This window comes from Trichoplusia ni, chromosome 20 (genome assembly GCF_003590095.1).
Source record: "Trichoplusia ni isolate ovarian cell line Hi5 chromosome 20, tn1, whole genome shotgun sequence".
Classification (NCBI taxonomy): domain Eukaryota; kingdom Metazoa; phylum Arthropoda; class Insecta; order Lepidoptera; family Noctuidae; genus Trichoplusia; species Trichoplusia ni.
The window spans coordinates 6,260,193-6,280,628 of record NC_039497.1 but is presented as its reverse complement, the minus strand read 5'-3'; the positions used below and the strand labels follow the sequence as shown (position 1 = coordinate 6,280,628).

General features: G+C 35.5%; 1 protein-coding gene across 1 annotated transcript in view; it reads left to right on the top strand.

Moving 5' to 3' along the window:
• LOC113503692 (alpha-(1,6)-fucosyltransferase) overlaps positions 1 to 17,934 on the top strand; it is a 35,869-nt gene extending 17,935 nt beyond the window's left edge. The window contains exons 5-13 of the mRNA XM_026885753.1: positions 3,025 to 3,190; positions 8,553 to 8,739; positions 11,136 to 11,235; positions 11,634 to 11,771; positions 12,965 to 13,118; positions 13,632 to 13,805; positions 14,400 to 14,558; positions 14,883 to 14,957; positions 15,191 to 17,934. Coding sequence (XP_026741554.1) covers positions 3,025 to 3,190; positions 8,553 to 8,739; positions 11,136 to 11,235; positions 11,634 to 11,771; positions 12,965 to 13,118; positions 13,632 to 13,805; positions 14,400 to 14,558; positions 14,883 to 14,957; positions 15,191 to 15,298 — 1,261 coding nt within the window. The 3' untranslated portion in view covers positions 15,299 to 17,934. The remainder of the gene's footprint in view (positions 1 to 3,024; positions 3,191 to 8,552; positions 8,740 to 11,135; positions 11,236 to 11,633; positions 11,772 to 12,964; positions 13,119 to 13,631; positions 13,806 to 14,399; positions 14,559 to 14,882; positions 14,958 to 15,190) is intronic.
• The last annotated feature ends 2,502 nt before the right edge of the window (positions 17,935 to 20,436 follow it).

Sequence of the window (20,436 nt, the reverse complement as noted above, 5' to 3'; positions counted from 1 at the left end):
CAACTAATAAACTACGTTTTGTATTAAGCAAAATGTGCGAAAATAAAGGTTTTACTCTGCGGCGGGGTATACGCTGAAAATTGGAATATAAATGGTTTTTTTTTTGGGAAGTTTCTTAAAATATTGGAATATCGGATTGCAAGACGGACACTGAAAAAAATCTCATCATCCCTATTATAAATCACGAAAGTTCACATAACTATTTTTTTTATGTTCTTTTAAGTATCAATCATCTTTTAAATATCTTTTAAGTTAGGAAACATTAAAAGCCTTCCTCATACTCGTATTAAATATATAACAAAGTGCACGTGTCGTTACAACAGCACACACTTGATACGGTTTTTTGTCAAGACAATCTCGGACGAGTATGGAAACCGGTCGCGGTTCTTGAATTTATAATGATGGCCGCTTTTAATTTTGGTTATTGGGTCTGTAGGGAATCGCGAATGAAATATCAACTGGTTTTAATGTTTCTGCTTCAATAAATGTGAATGTCTGTTTGGATATGTTAGTGCAAAGCGCATCGTTGAATGAATATGTTTTTTTGGTAGATAGGGCTTGAAGTGATGGCACTTTTACACGTTTACTTCAATAAAAGGTCAAACATTCACGACACATCCACATATACTCAAAACTGCATTAGTGGATCCTACAAAACCTGGTGCTAAGCGGGGATCGAACACGCGACACGTGGCACACAGTGGGTTCGGCGCCGTGATTTTAACTTCTCAGCTATCTTTGCATTCTTCTTATATACGATTGCAATGGTTCTTCATCAAAAATACATACAATAGATACTCAACAAAAATTCGTCAAACTGCATGCAATTTCTTTCTGTACTTGCCCTAATATCGAGTTTTCAGGTGCATGTGTTAAAACATTATCAAAAACAATCGGTCTATTGATTTCTCCGGTAACGTGCCTATACCGTACGCATCTCCTGCTGGTACAAACTCACCTTTCCCTTAATTAATTCCCTTAGTTATAAATAGGTCAACGTATTTAATTAGTTTCTCATTGTTTTTTTTGCCTTTATCCCTCCTTCTTATCGTTTTCCCAGTATTGATATGCTTAAAATAGTATTCGTTGAAAAATAACTAATCAAACCACAATATTGTGTAACCTGTTATATTTCCTTTTCTGATTATCCTCTTCTTATCGTTTTTTTCCTTATTTAGCTTGTTTATATTTCCTTCAAATGTAATAAAATAAAAATGTTTTCATGACTAATTTTCAGCCTTAATTAAATACACACCTATATTTTATCTCTGTATTTATCATAGAGATTCTGGGATAATATAATAAAACAAGCTTGTATATACGACCCACTGCTGGGCACAGGCCTATTCCCGTATTGGGAAGGTTTGAATGACACCTAGAATACATTAATTTATTATTTATACTAAAAATGTGTATGTTTACATATCCGGCTTACAAAATATGCGTTCTTTCCATATATGCAAAGAAAGTTTGTTCATTAGTGATTCAAGTCAACAAATGTTACGTAAGCGTCACGAGCCTGACTTATGAGGCCGCCGCGATAGCTACAAGTACTGACGAGTAGAACACAGTATGTGATCGAGGGAACCCTGATAGATTAGTGATGTTGATAATTACTTCGCCTTTTTTACCCTTACCAACAAACTGTTTTATAGTTTGATGATTTTTTTTATACCCGCTGTGTCCCACTGCTAAGTTAGGGCCTCTCTCAGATACTTCCATGATTCTCTGTCCTGGGCCATATGGAAGCAGCAAAAGGATTATTTGCAAAATGTTGTTGGATATGAGGAGGATTTTTGGATAAATTAAAAAGAAATAGAATCTGCTTTGGCGCTTAAGATATAAAGAGTGTTGATCTGATGTAAAAGAATAAAAACAAAATGTTCGGTACGAACCATAACTAGTATTTAAGTTTTGCCACAAAGCATTGCGTAGGTATGTGGAGCATTGATGTTTTGCACATTGGAATCCGTTAAGTTCGGTATAGTTTTCTTAAAAAGCCAGAAAGGCACTTTACGAATCATTTCTCCTTGAAAAATTGTCTTGTTTTGGCGTAAAAAGTATTTGTCTTTGGCATATCCTGTTTTTAGTTTCCACTGTTGCGCAAAGAACTCCCCCTTTCCCTTTCAGACCTCTCCATCTTTTGCGATTTCTCGCCACGTGCGTCCCGCATATTTGTCTAGATCATCACACCATCTGCGCCGCGGACGACCTCGGCGACGATGTCCAGTGGGTGACGATTTTTGCCCATCGGTCTTCCCGTCTTAGACCATTTCTGACTGATCACCAACTCCCAACTTGTAACTGTATATATCTAATCGTGTAATTTGTGTACACAAATCAATGAGTCACGCGTCTGTACGGTCTCAAGGTTATTTTTAACGGGCACACACACACAAGCGTTTTGTATGTCGTCAATTTTTAATTGTTATCATTAATTATTTGCTCTTGTATCGATTCAATTAAGTTGAGCTTTCAAATTGTATCATGTAAATAAGTATTAATGATTTTGGAAACCTTTATTAAGTCCATTTCATTAGCTTCGTGAATAAATAAATATGTTTTGAAAACCTTATGAAGAGAACACCACCCGGCTGTACCGTTGGAAGCGTCACGTCAATAAGGACCTCATTTAAAGAAAAAAGTACAAACGGTCCACTTGCTGATTTATATATTGAGACACTAGTCAGAAAATTCCCTCTAGATCCATGATTATATTGAGTCATTTCTACGTAAGCCGACTGGCAAAATAGCCATAAAGTGTCTCCAGATAGACGATTGCTCCGTGCACACATTCCTACGTAAGCCAACTAGTAGAACAAGGAAAAAATAATGTTCCTTAGATTTGATAAAACTCCAAAAGGGCTGGATCTATTTTGTTATTTTTTTTAAATATGTGTGAAAGTAGAGGGAAGAAGGTTTTAATACTGATTAACGATTTCAGCACCGGGGGATCCTTTTATTATGATATCTTGCGCTCCTAAAATGTCTTGTGTCTCCTTCTTATAAAGCTTTCCGTTTCAGATCGTTGCTCTCTGACCAGCAAGAGTTGCCGAATCTCGACGGCTACAAAGACTGGCGGATAGCGGAGGCTGCCAACGTCAGTGACCTGGTGCAGAGGCGGCTGAGACACCTGCAGAACCCACCGGACTGCAAGGATGCCAGGAAACTTATATGCAATTTAAATAAGGTAAATATGTGATGCCTTTCAATTGCCACAATTGACTGATCGTAAAATGGAAATAATAACGAGAATCCTTACAAAATCAAACTACTGCTGCTTTTTCCCATTAAGGAGCAAATATTTACACATTTATTGTTTTTAGAATAAGCATTAAGTTGCCCACCACAATAGATTAAAACCTTTCAAAATAATCCTAGGTATTATAAGCATGGTGTGTTTCGCATTAACTGTAACATTTTACGACATTTTTTCTTGCACAGGAAAAAATGTCGCGTGCTGAATCGAATCTAAATTTTATTGTTCTCGTGAAACAACACACGATCGCTTAAAACGTACGCGAGTCGGGCCCGAGTGGCGTTTATCTCGAGTTTATTTTAGCTGTCGTAGCCCAAACAAAGAAATTCTCGAAATTGTTTTCCAAACTTAATGTGTATCGTGCTGTTGCTATCAATTTTCATTATCCAAGATCTAACTTGCTATAATTAGCAAACAACGGTCCTAGTCGTCAGTGTGTCACAACTCGTACGCACGCATCCGTCACTGGGTCATTGACATTGTGACGTACAGTCGACAGCACGTCAACAGTTACAATCAATCGCAAATATCAACCTTATTCCTTTGTGATAGAATACTCATGATTTCGAACTGCTACTTCATTTGTGGTACTCTGTGTTTATACGTGTTTACTTTCGCACAGACTTCCTAAATAGATTTAATGTAGGAATTTGTTGGTCTCACATGTAGCGGGGTTTTTGGTAAGGGTTTTTTTATGGGAAATCAAGCTTAACTCTTAGTGTATTTTTCCTCTAGTCGTAGTTTAGTTTACCCTCATATTTAAAACCATAAACTAAGCCATCGAAAAAAACTTTATCTGATTTGGTTTGAAGAGCAAAAAACTCAATATTAGTGCTGGTAAGATTTTGGAACTACTTCAGGTTCTACCAAAAAAAATATCAGCAGTTTCCAAACTTAGTTATAAAGAACAATGCAATAACGCTTTAATTTCTCATAGTCTGGATAACATTGGCACTACATTTGACCCAGTCTCGCAGGCTCGAGTGATTCCCACAATAACAATGTTGTCATCGCAGACTTTCATAGTCTCGTGCGATACAATGCACACGTAGGAGTGTCGGGAAACGCACCAATACATATGTCACAGGTGAAATTCATACTATAACAGAATGAAAGAGAATATTATATACGCCTGACAGTTATGTGCGAAAACTTTTGACTCCTTTTTTTGTTTCGATGTGTAGTTATTTTTTTTTATCTGACCAGACAAAAGATGGCAATTCGTTATTCGAATAATTTTTGAGTCTCTCTTAAGCTTAGATTAAGATTAACAGATAGCCATCAGTTTTCGTCAGTCGAATCCTAAGTTAAGAATGATATATAGTGCTGACAGCAAAAACAAGACAAAAGTGTCAGACCGAAGCATTGCCATTTTATTCGTGAACTAGCTGTTGCCCGCGACTTCGTCCCCGTGGGTAGAAGATATAAGTTATGATATATACCTGCCCTGTTTTTTCACATTTTCCATTTTATCTTCGCTCCTATTAGTCGCAGCGTGATGGTTTATAGCCTAAAGCCTTCCTCGATGAATGCTCTATTCAACACAAAAATCATTTTTCAATTTGGACCAGTAGTTCCTGAGATTAGCGCGTTCAAACAAACAAACAAACAAACAAACAAACAATCAAACGAACTCTTCAGCTTTATATATTGGTATAGAGTATAGATGTCAGGTGAATTATAATATCATTTCGTATACCTACTTGTACAGTAGAAATGTCCAATCATTCGCCTTTAAGGGCATCAACATTTTCGTACTTTTATAACATCCTTGCCTACTCTACATTCCTCCTCTGCACCTAATCTCATCCAAACCTAAAACTTCAATATTTCTTTCGCGTTTTCCCCACATCAGTATTTTTAAATGTAAATCGTAGTTTACCCGTACGTGTTGAACATTTTAACCTCAGTTTATCGGCGGGTGCAAGGTCAATAATCCAATATGATTTGAACTCGCGACCCGCAGGAACCATGCCGCTGAATTGATGTGTAGGTATTGTAGTAATATGGCGATCACGTGCAGTCTTATGTCTATTTAGAGTACAAGGTTTGTAAATAAACGTTTTGTTTAGTTTACTATGTAAATGTGCTTTAGTATCTATATACTTATACTAATATATGAAGCTGAAGTATATATGAAGTATATATCATCACGCTGCGGCTAATAGGAGCGAAGATACAATGGAAAATGTGGAAAAACAGGGCAGGTATAAATCACAACTTATATCTTCTAACCACGCGGACGACGTCGTGGGCAACAGCTAGTAAGGATATGAGAGTTGATAGATACGTATGTTTTTTTCTTGTTGTTCAAGTTGATGCCATCGTATCATTTTGAAATCGTAATTGAATAGGAATATAATTATTTATTTTGATAACTTCTAGCCCAACTTCTTTCGGACCCAATCGGAGTTCTTTCGTTACAATAACGGGGTTTCAAAAGAGCTTGCAAAAGGAGCTTCTTTAAATTAAAACTTTTTATTTCATTAAAGAACTTCCTCCTCTTTTGACGCCGGCTAAGAACAATTTCGGATGATATCACACCAAAATAAGGTTCAGATGAAAGTTTATCGCAATTACCATAGCGTGAATTGAATATATTCAAAAACAATTGGACATGCTTTCGATTGTTCGAAATCGAGTTTTTGTTAAAAATGTCTGCAGCAGTTTAATCAAACTTGCTTTATTGCCTCACTGGACTATTAAAATTAAGTAATCGGTAAAAATCTCTCTTTCAAAACTTGTTTTCTTTGAATAAATTATCAACACTTTCATTGCTTTTTGAGTAAAGAATAAAAGTGAAGTGAAGAGGTTATTCTAATTTGTTATTTAGGATTTAACTAGTATGCCATGTTCCAGCATGAAATCGAATATACTTTGTATAGTAACGTAACGGAAGGCTGTTATTCTTACATCTTTGACAGTCGTTACAGGTAGTCAGAAGCTTGAAAAGTCTGACAACCAGTCTAACCAAGGAGTATCGTGTCGCCCAGGTAACTGGGTTGAGGAGGTCAGATAGGCAGTCGCTCCTTGTAAAACACTGGTACTTAGCTGAAACCGGTTAAGCTGGTAGCCGACCCCAACATAGTTGGGAAAAAGCTAGGCAAATGATGAGTAACGTAACGTAACATCTTGCTCTTCACTTGATGGACAATTTGACAACCTTCTATCGCTCCTAAATGCAACAAAATAATCAGGGTAATATCCTTCCTCGGCGTAGTCAGATAGACGTATATCGAACTACAGCTATCAAAAAAGACATGTAAAACTGACAATTTTATCCTTCAGAATAATTTATCCAAAGCATTTCAATTGGGCTATGCAGAATCATATTATTTTTCCATATTATGAATAATTGCTAATTCAAAGGAATACTACTTACAAATTCCGTCATGTAATTACGAGCATTTTTAATTTTTATGACCTTTTCTATGAACACAGCTATGTATAAAACAAAAGAATTATTCTGACCTTTCGTAATGTCAGAAAAGAGTGTTCATTCATACAAAGAAAGAGGCGGAGAAGTAAACTTCAATAAAAATAACTAACAGGATTTTTTGTAAAAGTGTCGGAAATTAATTCTTATGGTTGTTATTACAATCTTGAGTTTACATTCATATTCGTTTCTAGTTATTATAAAATCTTAAAAATATTCTTAAAGTCCAAGATCTTTTCCTATTTTAATGTTATTTTAAACTTCTTCCGAATTATTCCTGGTCTGAGATTAAGTTAATTAATTACGTACACCCAAAACTTCATAGCCAAAAAAGAAGCAGGAGGCAGTCAAAACTTTAAGGCTAACTGTATAGATCTATTATCAAACATTATCACTAATGTTACATATGATTTAGAAAAACTTATTCTGGCAAGATTCCTAGTGTGTGAGCTAAGATCATTAAAAAATACCCCCAAAGCAGATAGCAGCTGCCATCAAAACATCGCTCTCATGTTAACTGCATACATTTATTTTCCAAAAGTTTTCCGATTCACACCTAGTACATAGCTACGCTAAGTACACTACACTAAACGCAGCCGTCGTTAGCGCAGCAATTAACACCGGTGGCTGTTAGCGAGACTCTGTCACGCGAGCCGGACCTGAACTGTCTCGGTTCACGGCGTCACGCTAAACGACACGGCGACACGGTGCAATGATTTGCATGTATGAGGTGAAAAGTCGGGGACCAGCTAAATGAGGAAACTGTACATGTACTATTAATATTGCAAATCGCTATTTGTATGCAGGGATGTTTGTTACTCTCACGCAAAAACCACTGAACGGATTTAGACGAAACTTGGTACACAGATTTTAACCTGGATTAACACATAGGATTTTTTTTAAACGAATATACCTGCCCCTTTGGTTTGTTACGTTTAAACTAGTCGATTCACTTTTCAGGACTCTCTTTGACGCATCCGTCATCTATATGGGCAAAGCCGCGAGCAAAAACGTATTGTTTTAATACATTTTAGTTGTTTACTAAGTTATTTCAATGAAGTATATTTTTTATCACATTGCAACTCTTTTAGACACTTCTATATCTTTGAACTAAAATTGAACTCATTATAATGAGAATCGGTAACTAGTTCGACTCGCCCCGCCGCCGCGTCAGCTTATGATTAAGGACCGGTTGGGTCCGAAACTAGTCGTGCAACCCCGATAAATACGCGTTACCCGTTGCGTTATTTAATAATCGACGATAACTTTGTTTAATTTACATACGTCGTTACAAAACTATGTATAATCGGATTAGATTAAATGGAAAGGTTAACGACATTTTATAATAAGTAATGTTGATAAAAAGTCACTAGCAAAACTAATTTGTTTATTGTTGAAATTCTGAGTTTAGATTGACTTTATCTGTAAAGCCATATCAAAGTTAGTTTATTTAAATATTAGGATTACATAAGTGCGTATAGAATTGTGTTGTATTTATTATGAGAATATTTGAGTTTCAGTTTTATATTAAAATCTACTGAAGGTCTTTCCGTATAAATAGTTGCACATTGTGAATTATTTACCCTTTTCGCATATTCTCTGATTGGTTTGAAAAACCGGCATACTAAACTAAAGAAGACGTGTTAATTTTTACGTACAACAATTTCCGAACCAATTAAATAAAGGCGGTTGCACAACTAATTTGCCCAGCCAAGATATGTAGACCAGTCAAAGATTTTATTATCAATAATATTCCCAAGAAAGTCAAAAATATTTTATGTTTATCCGAGATTTTACATACATACAAATCTCTCCCTTGAAGTTAGCCTAATATTCCCATTTATTTTCTCCCACCAGGGTTGCGGCTTCGGTTGCCAGCTCCACCACATAGTGTACTGCCTGATCTTCGCGTACGCCACCGAGAGGACCCTGATCCTCAACTCTAAGGGCTGGCGGTATAACAACAAGGGCTGGGACTACGTCTTCCAGCCCATATCGGATAGTTGTACCAGCGCGTATGACGATAAAGTCGTGCAGTGGCCAGGTAAATACTTCCTCCAAAAAATGTTGTAATATTTTTTTTAACTACAAAAATAAGCCACTGAATTAAACTTGATGTATGGGATTCAATGACAGCTATCTCAAGTTAAATGAAAAATGAATCCACAATATCGGTACATCCAGTTCGATGTAACGAACAAAAAAATACAGGCGAATTGAGAACCTCATAGTTTTTGAAGTCGGTTGGAAAACCTGGGGCATACTACCACCCCTTAAAGCAATACTTGACTTGATGCCGCTCTCCACCTCTGTAAGATAGCGGCATTTGGCCTCGAATGAGATAGTAGAGTGAATTAGATTTAAGTTTATTCAAAGATTAAAACCCAGAGAGAGGATAGTCTTAATTCAATTTATTGTTTTATTGTAATGTTAGACACAGACATTTCGAAATAATGTTTCAGCAGTACGATAAGACTTATCAGTATTGTTAAGGAAACCATTGTACAGTTACGAATTTTGAATAGAATTAGCCGTTAATAATGATTAGTCACACATGGTGGCTATCTATGTCACATTCGCCTTAAACTAAATATTAAATAAATTCTAGAACCCTACATTTTTGCTTCTTGGAAGATAAAATAGGACGAAAATATCACCTGTATTTGTATCCTAGATTCATTACTATAACGTTTTAAAAGTGCCTGAAAAAACGGCCTGTTTTTTTATCCATTCCCATTGCTGTCTTCCAAGTTTTAGACAATCGTGAACAGTTTTAATAACTTTAATTTTAGTACCATGTTCCTACTTAAAATAATAAATGTTTTCTTTCCGGAGACAAAAAGAAACTCGCTAGAAAATATCTTTGGAATATATTCAGTGATCATGAGTGTGACCCAAACATACCCGGTGAAGGTGCAATATGCAGGAAAAAGGATATTTTGAACAGTAATACATTTTGAACTACTTTTCTCGTCTGCACACTGTAGTCTCTGAGACCTACGTTCATATTATGCCGGCCGGGTATGACAAATGATTTATTAAATATTTTCTGCTCCTCTAAAACATGTAAAAAAGTTTGTCTGTAATGTCTGGATGGGAAAGCTCCTAAACCATTTTTTTTAATGGTTAGAAGATTTTTTAAGGATAGGCAAAGCCGTTATTGACTTTATATAAAACAGCTTATAAATGAAAAGTGAATTAAAAGCTTATTCGTGCTTAGCCTAAAGCAATTTCGTGACTGAATAAGAACATCTGAACTGAGCTGATTTGCTTAAATATAAACGGAAAACTAATGTTGGTATTATTTTCTTGGGCTAAAAACTAGACGAAGACATGATGAGGATGTGTAATCCAAATCGAACAGACTTCGAATCATGTCCGGAAGGAATTCGAAAGTTGCTGGAAACGAATTTCTCACGTAAAATTATTTTTTATTAAATTTTCTTTCCAAATTAATTTTTTCTCCTCTCTGTTTTGCACTATCGTGGGTTAATTTGACCTCGTTTTCATTATGCACGGATTTCGGGTTACAATCACAATAAGATCATGAGAGTGCTTCTGCGAACATTCAACAAACATCGGAAAGAGAACGATCAAACTTTGGAATGTTCTGGAAACAAAGGCCGATCGCTGCATTCCTTAATACTTACATCTTAAAGTTGAAACTGTTTTATTTAAATCTTTATGAAAGACTGAAACTAAATTTACACAATATTATTTATAAATACTTTATTAAAATCAATTATATGTATTACACAATCTATATTGTTGTTTTTTAATATGCTATTGAAAACTAAAGAATAGAATTTGTTTTTTTTTTGTTGTTTTTTGTGTGATCCGGCCGGCATTAATGAGAACGAGGCTTTATAATGTAACAATTAAAAACTATTCTATTATACTATACTCTTTGTTATAGTTAGAACAAATATTACTATAGAATATATCAATTTATTGCAATATGCACTTACTGGGTTTCGACTTAAATTATATACTGTACTCTTCGTGTACTATATACTATAATTCATTCTACACTTCATCATATAGACATAAATATATTTCACAGTTGTACGTTGGTAGGTGTATTCGGGGTATATTATTAAATATTGTAATGTCTATGTGTTCCTTTTGTGGTGTATTTATTTGTGACCGAAAAATTACTGTACGTAACATTCCATAATTGAACTTAAGATATAGGTTACGTTCCCTGTGAGTGTGAATTCCCAAATACACTGATTCTTAGCGTTTTCATCTGGTTCGACCATGTATGGTAATGTGGTAGCCTCCTAGCAAGGTTTGTGCCTTACATTTGTACAGATTTTTTGGTCACAACTTTTAATATCAGCCTATTGTATTCAGGCTTTCGTTCTAAAGTATTTACTTCTCTTTAATTCTTCTTGCTGTTTTTCTCTTTTTCTAATATATATCTTTTTCTATTTTCAGTGACGTATGACGCTAAAGTGGTATCCCTACCATTCATAGACTCAATATCGCAGAAACCTAAGTTTTTACCACTGGCAATACCTAAGGATTTAGCGCATAGGTGAGTAATTAAATTGTATTTTTATTATTTACGACCGTAACCTAACCTTTATCATATGTAAGAACAATTTATTAAATAAATTATTTAATGTTAACTGAGTTAATACTTCGCAGGTGTGAAATTATTTTGTTTTATGTGTAATTCAATAACTTGATCGTTTGTATGTTGTTATTATTATGACTATGTTATTTTTATTAAGAGCGTCGTGAAATATTGGAAAATATGCCTTTATCCAGATAAAAAAAAAAGATATTTGCAAGGACATTTACAGACTAAAATGATTACCTAAGTTGTTAATCACAGAAAGTTTTAGGATCAAGTGATACCTAAGCTTCTGTCCGTTTCCGTATTTAAGTATTTTAACAATGATAACAATGCTATTTTTCATATTGTAACAGGATAACGCGATTCAACGGCGATCCATCATCATGGTGGATCGGTCAGATGCTGAAGTACGTGCTGAAGCCGCGGCAGGCGATGCAGAAGGCCATTAATGATACCATCGCGAAGATGAACTTCAAGACGCCTATTGTTGGGTGAGTGTGCTATAAGTTCTAGTCAAAAAACGTAGGTAAGTACACATTAATTCATCAATTTAGGATTAATCATTTTCTGTATGGTAAAGTTTTAGTAAGCAGGTTAAAAAAACTACGTTTAAAGAACTAGTCATTTTTTTAGAAGGCAATGTTTTTTAGTTAAGATACCGTGGGCTCAAAAAGTTTGTATTGTTTAACAAGGAATGAGAATGTCCGAGTTTTCGTCAAGTATATGTTTGTCAAAGTCAAAGTCAAAGTATCTTTATTGTGGGCATATGTAAGTAACAGATCTCAACAATATATTCGAGTATCAATATGTCCTGCCTAATAAGCATACAATAATTAAATGGGTAGGTATTGGCACTACAATTAATATTTGGTCAATAATTATTATTAATATTTGTAAAATAATCTTTATAACTCACCCTTAAAATTGATCATGAAATAATTGCAAGTTTATAATTAATATTGTCATAGTCTGAGGCGTATATCTTTCGGAATATGCGAACCGGCAAACATACCATCAACAAAATTAGTTACGGCGAGCATGCAGTTTCCATTATACCTACTTTTATGGTGTCGTTAATCGGTATATCGTATGAAATTAATTGTTTTTGCGTACATTGCTTCCTTATGGCGCATTACCGAGGCTTATTGTCGGTGCTAGTATTGTTTAAATTTTATTTACCGTATAATACCTTCGCTGGTTATGTGATAATAGTTTTTTATTGCTTGCACCGCTTGATCGAGATTTTTATTGACGCGAAGTACAGTTGTTTTCTAAGCAATTTATTTGTTACATACAGTTAACGAAACCTTATTCTAGGTATTTTATTGATATGATACAGAAATATTGTTATTTTAGTTTTATAATCATATTCTCCTAAAACCATCCGTATCCGTCCCAAACACTTAATTTTTTGTCCCAAACAGAGGTCGCACCGTCACCACATCATGCATCACTAAAAGGTTAAAATACAATAGTATTCACCACCTTTATATTACTTACAACCAGTCTAACCAAGGGGTATCGCTTTGCCCAGGTATCTGGGTTGAGGAGGTCAGATAGGCAGTCGCTCTTTGTAAAACACTGGTACTTAGCTGAAACCGGTTAGACTGGTGGCGGACCCCAACATAGTTGGGAAAAAGCCGATGGTTACTTACTTCTCTAACATTTACACGTTGTCTTCTAGTGTCCACATAAGGCGGACGGATAAAGTGGGTACGGAGGCAGCGTTCCACCACATCCACGAGTATATGGCCCACGTGAAGGACTACTACGACCAGCTCGAGCTGACGCGGCCCGTCGCCGTCCGCCGCGTATATCTCGCCACTGATGATGCTAACGTGAGTAATACAATATACTGGTGATATTTCAACGTTTAAAACTGGTGTAGTTCTGTTTTTGATTGATTTGGTCCTCAATTCGGTCTTAAAATGGTACTATCCAACCCAAGTAAGATTGAGTGGCTCTAGTGTCGTTTTGCAGAATACTCTACTACACTGATACGTTCACACACATCATTTGATTTCTGGTGTCAAACACTTAATAACTTCAACCACTGAGGGCACGTGGGGCATGTGATATTTCAGTGACTAAACCAGCTTCTTCTTCTGCTTGAGCAAGATTCGTGGCATTAGCGCCAGTTCTGCACGACTTTTAACTAAATTCAATTAGGCAATAGGTTGAACAAAAAAGCTTTTAAAACGTCCTGATCTAAACCTGGTTCAATATCGAATTAAACTGGAACGTCTTACGTGTACTTGATTCTGGCAGTGGGACCTTTATAGTTAAGCATAATAATATTACATTTTATCAACAAACTTCAACAACTGATATCATAATTTTAATGATCCCAGGTGCTAGAAGACGCCCGCTCGAAGTACCCGGGCTACACGTTCCTGGGCGACGCGTCCATCGCTAAGACGGCGGCCACGCACCGGCGCTACACGCCGCTGTCGCTGACGGGCCTGCTCGTGGACCTGCACATGCTGGCCATGTGCGACTACCTCGTCTGCACCTTCAGTAGTCAGGTGAGGAAAGGGGGGAGGGTAAAGGTGTAAACCCAAGTACCATATCTTCGAGTAAGATTGTTGCAGTCGTAAGTGAAGACAGAGCACTAGCCGTCTTGAAGGGTACATACGTACTTGCTGTTAAGCGGTGGTGGGAGACTCACAGACTCCTGATTTCAGATCAAGATAAAGATATATTTATTTGTAAGAATATAGTAATTGGGATGTAACAAAAATTTCGCTCCATAATATTTTTCCGTTTCCGGCGCACAAATATTTGAGAAAATAAATGTTTATAAGCATACTGTGCCATGTTTCTACTTTATAACGCATAATTGAAGGTTTATTATCACTTTATGCTAGGATGATAACCGATTGTTGTGTTACGTGCTATTTAAAGTTTTATAACATCGGCTGTTTTCTTTAATTAAAATTATTTTGCGTCAAAATTTGGTGAAAAAAAGATTGACAGAATAAAACATGATAATTTTTTTAGTCAGCCAACCCTGAAATATAACTTTGTTCTTTTACAACCCTTAATGTATAAAGCTTAACTTTCCTTTATTCCTTTCCCGAATTTTAATTGATTCTAAATATTTATAATTTGACCTCCAGGTGGGTCGCGTGGCCTACGAGATGATGCAGACGAACCGCGTGGACGCGTCGGACAGTTTCTTCTCGTTGGACGACATCTACTACTTCGGCGGACAGAACGCGCACGACCGCATCGCCGTCATGCACAATGATGGCAACTACCAGGATATCGCGTTCCAGGTAAGACCATGTCATATTTAGGATATACAGTTTGTATTAAAAGATCTATGCAATCAATTTAGGGGTGTGAAACGATTGCACCGAGACTTTTTAATCGAAAAAGATAAAAGAAAACCCGATCATTTTAATTAATTTTAAATGTCGTTTTGATTACCTATGGCAGCACTGAAAACTCACAAACCGTAACAATTAGCCACTTTTTTTATGATTATCTACTTACCCTAAATGTTTAACAATTCCATCGCAACCAAAGTAAGTCGTTCTCGACTTTTGAGTAGATAAGTTTTTCTTTTATTTATGTTATATTTTGATTTTTGTTTGTAGGTCGGCGATCTAATCGGCATCGCTGGCAACCATTGGAATGGTTACGGTCGAGGGACTAATAAGAGAACTAACTTGGTAAGTTGTAACAAATTGAATGAAAAAGAAAATCGTTTGTCTGTAAAGTCGGTTTACTGTCGATACTTTAATGTGACAACGTCATAAGAAAATACTGATGGAATGTTTGTATTTTACATTGGAAAAACATTGTCAAGGAAACGCCTCAGAGCGAAGTAACACCGCATTTTTCGTGCGTGTAGACGGCTCATAAACAACAGTTTTAATTGACAAAATAACGCTTATCCTTTCAGAACGGCCTGATCCCGTGGTACAAGACGGCTGACCACTTGGTCCTGTACCCTTTCCCGGAATACAAACAGGTGCCGATGTACTCTGACACGCGGCAAAAGGACTTATAGACAACACACACGATAGTGCTAAAGTAACCTCCCTACCCATAGACGTAGATAAACAATAGATGACGCAAATGCACGTACTTTACGTGTCCAAACCCCGACCAAGCGTCGAGGTTGGCCGCCGCTACTCACAGTCCTTGGGCGTTTGTTGTTGTTACCGGACGACCGCGTGATCTAAAAAAATGCCTCGTTGCGGGATAATTAACTGCAATAGCCCAAAAATTTCGAGTACCCAAAGGCAAGAAGCATACAAGCAGGCATATTTCCTATCACAGGTAAATTATTTTAAAGTTATATTATGCGTAAATCCTGTGGTCAAAAAGTCGACACGCTTTGTTTCAATACAAATAGCGATACCTGTTTCATCTATTGTATGTCTATATCTGTGTTCCTACCACTGTATGCTGAAACGAAACACAATTTTAACACGTTCTTAAGTTACCTCGGACCTCGCTACACCTAATGTTTTTAGCCCACGATAAGAACTTCGTAATAACTATCCAATGAGGTTCTCTCGCGGCACGAATAGCTATCTGTCGCTACTTTACCCCTTGAAGTGATAGAGATAGTATAGTGGTTTAAAATTGTTTAGCGTTTCAATATACGGTTATGTTAAGCCATAAAACGTAGTTTGGATGTAGTTATGTGTTAAAGAACCAAGATCAGAATGAAACAAATTTATTTTGTTTGGTGAATCTATTGAACGGTTTTAGCTATATAAATACTTTATCATTTATTGATTAAGTTTAAATTGGTTCTATTTCATATAACTACATCCAAATTGTAATTTTTAAATGATCAAGTGTGTTACATCGTGCCCTTCAGATAGTTTCAATCTAAAGTCACATTCATATTTTTACTAGCAAGGTTGCATTTTGCATAGCACTAAATGACATGTCAAAATATCTGTTATGTTTTCCAATGTTAACCTTATCATTCAGGGAATAAAGTAGACAGTCGTATTGCGTTGTAAAAGCAAAGCGATATTAAAATGTTCACAATGATTGCATTCAAATTCATATATAATAATCAGTACCTACTGTCATTGTAATAAGAATTTACTCTGCAATAGTATTCCGATTCACGTTTTCTATTGTTTTTACTATGCGAAGCTGGACCATTGCCGTTTCGCCTTTGAAATACAGAATGAATTTAAATAAACAAAAACCTAATATATTGTGTATGAATATTAAATACGTACATTAAATATAACATCAAAATCGTTGAATAAGAAATATATTTTGAAGTGAACGCGGATTAGATCTTCATTAAATTTGTAATCTCTACGATCGTTAAAGTTTACAGCGTGTGTCTTTTACGGGCTTGTTAATTGTTAACTGCCAATGATTAGTGATTCTTAAACATGATTTACCTATTAAAGCGCGACTTTGATCCTCGCGTAGGACAAGTATATGTGTGTTATAATTTGTGCAATAACTTAGTCATTGACATGTTTCGAAAATGTACAAAACTCAACCGTTATTATAGCACGCGAAAATGAGTCTTATTTACCACACTTAAGTTTCAAATTTAATTACGCGGACTAACAACACATTATTTAAAAAAATGGGCGTAAATAACAATGAGTTTCCAAAACTCACCTTGTATTTGAATATAATAAATTAATAGTCAGTGAATACATTCCATATTAATTCGTTCCCTATTAAATAATGTACTGAATATAACTGCTTCTGTCCAATGTGGCCTATTCAATGTTTTGGCCTTCCACCGCCTCTTAATGTAAGACGGAGTAATAGTGGGAAAGAGATAGCAAGCTACACGGTATAGAGCGTTGTCTAGCTCCCACAAGTACACTTATTTTAAAAGGTAGGACGGCTATGCTTGTGTACTATTAATACTGCCTAAAGTCTGTACTGTGACAACATTGCAAATGTTCGAACATTCCGATAAATAATTTACAGCTTATTTAAATTATATTAACCTCATTAAAAACCAACTTGATCGAATACTTTTGAATGAATGATAAATTGAATGAGAAGTAATTCTCGCGTTATGAATGAGTGAAAGACTTTAACTGTTGTATTTGAATGATTAAACAATGTTGACTAAATCTGAAAAGGTTTTATTAAAAATTATATCGTGCGATATTCAAATGATATTTTATGACATTCTAGTGCTATTTTTTTTTATCAACTCATTTTGAAAGATATTAAATTAGGGATGAGACCATATTATGAAACGTTAGCTGTTTTAAATGGTATAGCTTAACTTTTCCTTAATGCTACAACACTCAATATTGGTAACTAAAACAAATGAGCTTATTAATATCATGGTTTGGTCTGACTGCCTTCCTCCACCTCTTAAAGCAAAATCATTGCATTTGTGGAAGGGTGCTACCGATATGCACGATGAAAGCGAGAGAATGTAGTGCATTCTCTCGCTTTCATCGTGCAACTACAGAATTTACTTTATGGGATGGAGGTTGGTCTCGTTAAAGCTGTGTTTCCACCAGACATGGGCGATGGAATCGTGTGAGGATGTCCGCTAAGCCGTTTCCATCAGAGCTATGCTGACCGATACTATTCAGACCGATCGATGACTGATTCTTTACAAACACATCGACACGTCGACTGCACGGAAAGCCGAGTGGTTGAGGTCATCACGCCAAACCCACTGAGCGCGACGTGTCGCAGGTGCGATCCCCGTGTAGGACAAGCGTTTGTGTGATCCACAAATGCTTGTCCTGAGTCTGGGTGTCTTTGTGCATATGAGTTGTATGTTTGTAAAACCCCCCCGCGACACAAGTATAACATTCCTTAGAGCGGGAGTCGTAAAAAAATACATCCCTCACTACGCTTCCTCGCACATCTCTAGTGCAAACCCAGCTTTATACTAATTGTGATGTATGTGTCACGGCCTATAAATATAGTTTAACAGTATGTGTTAAATTTAATATTTGTGTTAATAAAACTTGTGACGTCATTTTATATGAGTAGCTGACAAATAGTGATGTACAATAGTAACTAATTTTTATTTAGACGATTTTTAATGGTCTGTCGAAATCCACTAAATTAGAAAATTATAGTTTATAGTGTTAATAATAAATTGGATTCTTATTAGATCTTTTTTTAAATTAATTAATTGATTCTGAAGTAAGATCTGAAATTCGGCCCAAATCGGAACTCCAAGGCCCACTCTTTTTAGTTAAATATTATAAAATATATTAAAAAAAATAGTTTTTTTTTTGTTTTGTTTTTGTAAGTTGTCGTTTAATAATAATTTAATTACGTACGAACTATTTATTTATGAGGACATTTTGCTCATGTAATTAAATGTTTTACTTTCATTTTAGTTATTGTTATATTTAAATCTTTTTATTTGTAAATGTACTATGTTATGATTAAAAGTAGCCGTGTATGATATTGTCTGAAAAGCATTTATAATTTGTTCTCAAGTATTTTTTTTAACAAATCGTTTCTTTTTTGGTCAACCTTAGCATTTGATATACTTAAGTTTAGTCTTCATCGATGCGTGCCTATCAACGGAAGAGTTTGTATTTCAGTATTGGAAACATTGCCGTTGCCTGCTTTAGGCGTTGGTGTCATAATATAATTTGAGATATTTTATTTTTGAATTATGGTCAAATCAAAAAAAATGATTTGTTAAAAAGTTTTTCTTGAGATGAATATTCTTGTAACTTTAATTATTATTCAGTGTAAAAAAAATGTGTATTCCGAGTGCTATTATACGTACATGCCTTATATCTGTGAGTAATCTGACGCCTATAATAAAAATGTTACTGTAGTAAAAAAATCTTAAAAATACGAGAAAACATTCTCGAATTGTGCAATGTTAAATTATTGCTTTTAAATTTGTTATATTTTTGTGGTATATAATAATCGTGTTGTACGATTTTATTTTTATTTTACGCACTGGTAACACAGGTATACTTCCAAGGTTTACTCCTTTAGAGATTGAACTTAGCGAATTAAATAAGGCACATCTAAATATTTTCTTGTTATTCCATATTTATTTCCATAGTAAGTAAATAGATTGTTCTAGAAAAGTGATATCTGGTGTATTTTTTAAACGTATCTGTCTGAGCTTGTGTAAGTATGTAACTGATGATAAAGTAACATGGACCTAAAATGTGTGTATATAGCTTTATAATATAGTGTATATAGAAAGAAAATAATATAAATAAATGGTAACATGTGAAGGTATTGTGTGGTTTTATTGAGACCTGCAGAAAAATATTCTGATGACCAACTGTCTCTCCTTTGAAGTAATAAAATTAGTGTTGTTAGCGTGAGAGTGCAATATACAGCGCATTACTTTAGGACGTGGTGGTAGCCAGGATTGTCCGAATCAAAGAGAAAATAACCACCGAATGGATCACTGCGGCCCCTTTACACAAAGGCCATATAAGGAACATGGGTGTTGTTTTAGTCAGTAAAAGTCTGACCAAAACCCCTTGCGCTCAACCCAAAGCTGGATAAGTAATTTGAAGGTTTCCCTTCCGGCAGTTGCTCTATTTAAATAACACTCTTTCTGGCGCATGCGGTCAGGAACTAACGAAACCCGAAAAAGGTTAGGAGAATCATTATGATACGCAGCAGTACTAAGAAATGCAATAAAGTACTCTATACGCATAATTGAGATTTAACATCTTCATAAAATTTTATTTAAAAATTATACCATTTTTATAAATATGGCCATTATTATGGCATTTGCCCAGCAGTGGGACACAGTGGGCTCGATAATAATACCAAGTTTATAGTAAGTAAATATTTACTGCAAAAGAAGGTACTAGTTTTCCTCTTCGGCTTCTTAGAAATGGCTCGCGTGCGGTCACTTACCCTCTTTATAAGGAGTGCCGTTACTTCGGATCAGTTTCGTTAACTGTTCGGAAGGGTAAACATGGCGCATCTCAAGTGCATGTAAACCGGGATTCCCATAAGGTAATTATGTAGAAATTTTATTGATTGCAACTAAGCGAGGCTATGAAACCAGCGGAGGTTTGTAAGCGTGTTTGTTTTGAATTATCTGTTTAAAGTTGGAGTAAACGTATTTGCTAAATTCGTTAGTGATATTTGAAATCTGTAAATCCTTTTCGTGTACAACATTTCTCACTTATTATATGCTTTGGTCATATTTCTAGTTTATAGGACAAAAGAACT